The sequence below is a fragment of the Otolemur garnettii genome, unplaced genomic scaffold (genome assembly GCF_000181295.1).
Source record: "Otolemur garnettii isolate 467f Iridium unplaced genomic scaffold, OtoGar3 scaffold00079, whole genome shotgun sequence".
NCBI lineage: Eukaryota > Metazoa > Chordata > Mammalia > Primates > Galagidae > Otolemur > Otolemur garnettii.
The window spans coordinates 5,489,029-5,496,869 of NW_003852474.1; the positions used below are offsets into that span (position 1 = coordinate 5,489,029).

A 7,841-nucleotide genomic window follows, 5' to 3' on the forward strand; every position below is an offset into this window, starting at 1 on the left:
ACTGCTGTGGGCTCACATACGGAACCGTGCACGGCTGTGGGCTCACATACGGAACCGGAACCGTGCACGGCTGTGGGCTCACATACGGAACCGTGCACGGCTGTGGGCTCACATACGGAACCGGAACCGTGCACGGCTGTGGGTTCACATACGGAACTGTGCACGGCTGTGGGTTCACATACGGAACTGTGCACGGCTGTGGGCTCACATACGGAACTGGAACCGCGCACGGCTGTGGGCTCACATACAGAACCGTGCACTGCTGTGGGCTCACATACAGAACCGTGCACTGCTGTGGGCTCACATACGGAACCGTGCATGGCTGTGGGCTCACATACAGGACCAGAACCGTGCACAGCTGTGGGCTCACATACAGGACCAGAACTGTGCACGGCTGTGGGCTCACATATGAAACCGGAACCGTGCACTGCTGTGGGCTCACATACGGAACCAGAACCATGCATGGCTGTGGGCTCACATACGGAACCGTGCACTACTGTGCACGACCCATTCACTGCTATCTAAGGGAGGTGACAGACACTGACAAGGTCAGGAGCTTGACAGCAGCAGAGACACATCTGTCAGCTCCATATAGCAACCAGTATGTTTTCTGTTAAGTTGTGGAAAAGTGTTTCTGGTGGGACTTTAGCACTCAGCTCTAACTGATTGTTAGGGGAACTGGCAAGTACAAGCCTCTCTCTTGCATGCGGTCAGCAGCCCCCACCACATACACAATGATTGTAACAGAACCAAGAGGGAAAAAACAGTGAACCAAGCGCATTTTATCAGGCATTGCATACACTTCCCCTGCTGTGCTATGAATTTTTAAGTTGTCCTCAAGGTTCTGACTTTCATTATCTATTATCTGACTTTATTACCTCCAGCAAATAATCAATAAGACCTGTACAGTGTTAGTAGTGAGATTTTTATAAACAAATTGAGTTGGAAGCCCTCTTGCTCAAATATCAGAATTCACCTTTAGATAATTTTGCAAAATCACATGATAAAAATGTACATAATCATTTTATTTTGTATACCAAGTTATTTATGATAAGTGATCTAAAAGATGAAAATCACAAGCAAATGGGTATCAAAGTTGAATAATCACTTAATAAAGGATAAGTGCTATTTACTTTCTGTTTTGATACGTAAAATTTCAATAGATATTAACGTGGCACTTGTAAATGATACTAAATAACATCACAGCCTCACTCTGAGAACAGTACCAGACATCTGGGAGCATTTCTCTAGATCCAATATCCAGTTTCTTCTTTTAGTACCACCCTCTGGCTTCAACAGAACATCTAATGTCACTTGTATTTCACACATATTTCCCGGCCATCCTATCACATGCTCCGAACAATGTATCACCCATGGGAACGTTACCTGGGAGTTTTAAAATAATGTATGCTGTGGACACTCCTGCGTGACACATAAAAGGAAGGTCATAATCTTCCATTTTCACTTCTAAGAAGGTTATGTTTACCGTGTACGAAATATGTTCACGAAAACGGACAGGGTCTCTGTGAGAGAAAAGAACCGGCCATTAATTAACACACGAGCCATAGTTACCCAACATATTTTATAATCTTTTTTCTTCTGCAGACAATTTGTTTTTCTTGGAGAACACTTTGGATCGTAGTTTTACTGAAAAATACTATTGCTAAGCCCAGAGAAGGGAGTAATTTGTATAGTTCCAAATTTCCACTTTTTTTTCTTCTCAACAGGGATGAGGACATGTGGTTCTGTTAGCTGCAGACACCATCCCCGGGCCCCACAGCCCATCCCCTGCTTCTCTCCACGTATCCTAACTTAACTACACTTTAAGGCTCAACACACGCTCCCCTGCCCTCTGACTTGACTGGTCTTATTTACACCTCTCAATTTACACCACCATAAACTGAGTCTGTATGACTCAATTATCTAATGCTGATGTAATATATCCCCCAAGAGTCCCTGTGTGGGTGCTAGTTTGGCTAGTTCATGCTATGGCTGAATGCAGGCTGATTTTAAGTACTGGATGGGTGAAATGGATCTTACTGTTCTACGGGATACTTCATCTTTAGTCCCATGCCCCAGCTGTGCTGTAGGCAAGGACTGAGTACACAAACTCCTCACACTTCTTTAAATCAGATGCTTGGCCTAGCACAACACCCAGAAGATCTTTGGAAGACAAATCCAAAAAGGGATATTTTTTAACTCTCATCTAAGAAAAGCAGTAGTTACACCAAATTCATTTTGATGGAGATACTCTTGCCAGCTTTTAGGGAAGCCAGGAAAGGAAATCACCTACTCGATTCCTTCTCTGACCCGTCCGGATTCGTTGTAGTAGTCATTCACCAAGGTGTTGCGCACTTTCCAGCATCGTAGATTTGTGTTGTCCCTCATGTCTATTATTTTGCAGTCCACAATGAGGGTAGAGCCTATAAACATACAATTTGTAAATAGTTCATGAAAATTCTACATGTTGTCAAATTTGGGAATACCTTGTTAATAAAGACGCCTCGAATATCTTTGAGCCTTGACTAATTTTTGATGACCAGAAATCCCCCCCGACTCTATGTTAATCTGCTTCACTCTCAACCTGGACAGAGACCATCGGGACAACTGGTCTTCCAAGCATCATCGGCCTCTTAGGAATGGTCTCCACAGTATCAGGTACATGAATACTATTTCATGTAGTATTAGCAAAGAACTTTATGGTTTGCAATATTTTATTATTTTTCTTCAACTTGAATCCATTACCCCCTAGATGCCTTTCATCTGCCAGTCATACCTGTAGATGATAGATTATGCATCTCTTCAACTTCAAATGATGGAGTCAAACTGGTTTTTAAAGGGGTTGCACCAATTTACACTTTTATAAGCAGTGTGTGAGCATTCCTGTTACTGTATATACCCAACAACACTTAGTATTGCCAGTCTACCTCATTTTAGCCATCTTAATTTGTTTGGTGCTACCCCTGCATTTCCTTGTTTCTTTCTTTCTTTCTTTCTTTTTTTTTTTTTTTTTGAGACAGAGTCTCACTCTGTTGCTCAGGCTAGAGTGCCATGAGCAACCCCAAACTCCTAGGCTCAAGCTGTTCTCCCACCTCAGCACCCCCAAGTAAATGGGACCACAGGTGGCAATTTTCTTTATCTGTTCATCCACCAGTGAACACTTTGGTTGATTCCATATCTTGGCTACTGTCAACAATGCTGCAATAAACATGGGAATGAGGATGTCTCTTCAACACACTGATTTCATTTCCTTTGGGTACATACCCAGTAGTGGCATTGCTAGGTTTTACGGTAGCTCCATTTTTTATTTTTTGACCCTCCATACTCTTTCCATAATGGCTGTACTAATTGACATTTCTGCCAACAGTGTGTAAGGGGCCCCCCTTGCCAATGCTTCTTATTATTTGGATTTTTTGATGATATTACACCATAGGTTTTATTAATGGTTAATGTTTGCATTTATTTTTAAAAGCTTAGCTCTTATAAGCATTTTTTTTTTAACAAACGCTAATAAGAATCATTTGCCTTATGGAAACTATATACAAATGAGACTTTAAATTTAAGCTAACATTGAAAGCTAAAAAAAACTAGAAAAAATACAAAGCAAAACACTGCTGTGAGTTAATTAAACTGCTTTCTATTACTGAATACACTGCACTGAAAAAGACACAAGCATAGCCTTTCGACTGGAGAGACGTGATGTCTCATAGTTGTTCTGATTTGCGTCTCCCTGATGATTAGTGATGTTGAGCATTTTTCATATACCTGGTGGCCCTTCGTATATCTTCTTTTGAATAATGTCTATTAAGGTCTCTTGTCCATTTTTTAATCAGTTTTCTTTAAAGATCTTTTTGTGTTCCTGCATTATCGATTGTAATCTCTCTGTCTTTATCTCTGAGCGAATGCTCCTTTTTTCTGAAGTCTGTCAATCTTGTTTACCTTTTCAAAAATCCAAATTTTCATTTCACTGATCTTTTGTATTTTTCCTGGTATCTATTTTCTTTACTTGTGCTTGGATCTTATTTCCCTCCTGCTACTAATTTTGGGTTTAGTTCTTGTTTTGCCACTTCCTTGAGGTGCTAGGAAACCTTAGGTTGTTTGTTGTAGATCTTTCTCTTTTTTTGTTGGAGGCATTTATTGCTATAAAGTTCTAGCTGTAAAAACTGCTTTTGCTGTATCGTGGGTGTTTTGGAATGTTGTGTTTCTATCTTCATTTGTCTCAAAACGTTTTTCAATTTCCCTTTTAATTTCTTCATTGACCCATTGCTTATTCAGGAGCATGGTGTTTAATTTCCATTATTGAAAAATTTCCAAAGTTCCTCCTGTTATTGATATCAGTTTCATATCACTGTGGTCAGAAAAAGTACTTGATATCTCTGTTTTCCTAAATAAGTTGAGACTGGTCTATGGGCTAATGTATCATCTCTCCCAGAGAATGTTCTATGTACAGTTCAGAAAGATGTGTGTTCTACAGCTGTTGAATGAAATGTTCTGTACATGTCTCCTGGGTCCATTTGGTCTAGGGTGTAGTTTAAATCCAATGTTTCTTTGTTAATTTTCTGTCTGGATGATCTGTCCATTGCTAAAAAACAAAGTGTTAAAGTCCCCTACTATTAACTGGGTTCAGGAGCTCACACCTATAATCCTAGCATTCTGGGAGGTAGAGGCAGGAGGATTACTTGAGGTCAAGAGTTCAAGACCAGACTGAAGAACAGCAAGACCCCATCTCTACTACAAATAGAAAACTTATCCAGGCATTGTGGCAGGCACTGTAGTGCTTGCTACTTAGGAGGCCGAGGCAGGAGGATTACTTGAACCCAGGAGTTTGAGGTTGCTGTGATCGAGGCTGAAGCTACAGCAAGCTAGCCCTGGTGATAGAGTGAGACTCTATCTCAAAATGAAAATAAGTATAAAAGTCCCCTACTTTTATAGCATTATATTCTATCTCTCCTTTTATTTTTTTCTTTTAAAGAAAGACTCAAATAGATTTAATAAAATATTTCCCTGAAATATCCTTTTACATAAGACAAATTTCACTAAACATTAGATTAAGTAAAATGAAACAAAAGAATTAAACATGGCACAAATATGCATGATAAAGTAATGCTCCTAAGATCTTAAGATTTGGGTGCTCTAGTGTTGGCTGAAAATATATTTGTAATTGTTATATCCTCTTGCGGGACATTCCCCTTTATCATTATAGAATGGCCATCTCTCTTTACAGTGTCTATTTGATCTGAGAGCAGTATCTGTGCTCCAGCTTGCCTTTGTTGTCCACATGCCTGGAATATCTTTCTCCATCCCTTCCTTTCCGTCTATGTGTCCTAAGAGATAAAATGAGTCCCTCATAGACAACACATCACTATATCATGGCTATATCATCCTCCTGCCACACGACATATTTTAATTGGAGAATTTAACCCCTGGACAATCAAGGCTATTATTAGCAGGTATGGAATTACTCCTTCCATTTTGTTAATTGTTTCCTGGTTGTTCATAGATCCTTTGTTCCTTTCTTCCTCTCTTACTATTTACCTTTGTGGTTTAGTGGTTTCCTGTGGTGTTAAGCTTTGATTCCTTGTGTATCTGCTCCAATTTCTTTCTTTGTGGTTATAATAGGGCTAATATAAAGAGTCTCATAGTTATACTGGACTGTTTTAAACTGATGACAACGTAACTTGGTCACATAAAAATACTCCAGACTTTTCCCTTTCCCCCACCAATTTATATCTTTATATACTGTGTGTTCCTTAACAGCCTAACTGTATCTGCAGTTATTTTTGACCATTTTATCCCTAAACTTTATACTAGAGGTTTGAAAGTTTTACATAGTATTGGGGTATCCTGAGTTTAATTATAAAATTACTTGTACTAGTGGGTTTTATCTTTCTATGTGTTTCATAATAGTTATTTATCATCCTTTCCATCTAGTTGCAGCCCTCCCCCCTTAAGCATTTCTTGTAAGGATGGGATAGTGGCACTGAATTCCCTCAGTTGTGCTTATTTGAGAAGGACTTTATTTCTCCTTTGTTTCCAAAGAATAGATTTAATAGGCATAATATTCTTGGTGGAAAGTTTTTTTTTTCTTTCAGCATTTTGAATATATCATTCCAATCTCTTTTGACCTTTAATGTTTCTGCTGAGAAATATGCTTATGTTCTAATGGGCATTCCCTTATATGTAACTTGAAGATTTTTGCTTGTTTTCTTGCTGTTTTTGGATGTCTCTCTAGTTTGTAAAACTTGTGACAGTTTGATTTTAAAGCACCTTGGACAGGACTTTTTTGAAAGGATCCTTTTAAGTTGGATCTATTTGAGGTATTAGTATTTCTGAATCTGAATGCCCGTATCTCTCCCAAGACTTGAGGAGTTATTTTTTTCATTAAATCTGTTTTCTGGTTCTTTCTCCATCTTTTCTCCCTTAACACATATAATGCAAACATTTGTTCACTTAATGATACACTATATGTCTTGTAGGCTTTCTTTATTTTTTCCCTCTGCTCTAGTCATTTCAAAAGACTTGTCTCCAAGTTCAGAAATTCTTACTTCTGCTTAACCTAGTCTGTTGTTGAAGCTCTCAATTGTATTTTTTATTTGATTTGTTGACATCTCAAGCTCTTTGGTTTCTCTTTGGTTCTTTGTTCAATAATATATATTTCTTTGTTGAACTTCTCATTGAGATCATGAATTGTTTGTCCTATTTCATTAAATTATCTATCTGTATTCTCTTACAACTCACTGTATTTCCTTAATATCATTATTTTGAATTCCCTTCCAGGCATTTAGAAAATTTTGTTTTCTTTGGGTTCTGTTACTGAAGAATTATTCTGTTTCCTTTGAAGGTATTATGTTTCTTCATTGTTAATATTTCTTGTGTCTCTATATTGATATTTACACATCTGGCACAACAATCACCTCTTCCAAATTTGTGGAGTAGCCTTTTGGGGAAAGACTTTTCCTATAGATGAACTGTAGGTGTCAGTTAGGTAAGGTATGTTGGCTTTAGTTCTAGAAAAAGATAGTAGTGTAGTACTTCTTCAGCTGTAGTCCACATGTATAATATAAATTATAATTGTGGAGTTGCAGCCACTTGTATGAACATAATTATATTATAATCATATAATTTATATTACAGTGCCTCAGTTGCCTAGGTTATAGAAGTTCGTGCTGGCAGTGGCATGTCTTTGCAGGGAGCTGGGCAAGGCTGGTTCTCAGGCTGAGGGTGTGCCTGTACAGCAGGTTCACTGGCTTGGGGGTGGTCTTGCCAGGAGCAGGACCACAGGGCTGGTTCTCAGGGCAAGGGTATATGCATATATAGGGTATCAGTTGGATAGGGACAATGTAGGGATACCTATTCCTTTGAAGAGACAGGTATCACCATATGGGCTCAGGCAGCATGATAGAGGTCATTTCAATGGGCCTAGGCTCTGAGTAACCAGGGTTGTGAAGTTGCAGCCACTTGTATGAGCATGGCAGAATGATAGTAGGGCTTAAGAATTGTAGAGAGGCAGTGGCTATTGGCTCCCAGAACAAGATGCACCCTGGCAGGCTATGCTTTCAAATGGTGCCATGTTGCAGTAGCTTGGGTCACAGGGGGTCAAGATGTGGCCTAGACCTTTTTAAACAGATTTTATCTGTGGGCCTAGACCCTTTTAAACAGATTTTATCTTCTCACCATTGGTGTTTTATAATCTTTCACATTTCTAAACCTTTTACATCTGGGTCTCTTGCATTTGGGGAATTCGATTTCCTGGAAGTTATCTATCTTTTCCCTTTCCTACCTCACCTGTTTTACCCCTAACCAACTCTGGGACAAACCATTCTTTTTTTTTTTTTTTTTTT

The 7,841-nt window shown here is 39.1% G+C and overlaps 1 protein-coding gene across 1 annotated transcript in view; it reads right to left on the reverse strand.

Moving 5' to 3' along the window:
* IL1RL2 (interleukin 1 receptor like 2) overlaps positions 1–7,841 on the reverse strand; it is a 48,309-nt gene that overhangs the window by 19,944 nt on the left and 20,524 nt on the right. The window contains 2 exon segments of the mRNA XM_012807923.2: positions 1,387–1,523; positions 2,294–2,423. Coding sequence (XP_012663377.2) covers positions 1,387–1,523; positions 2,294–2,423 — 267 coding nt within the window.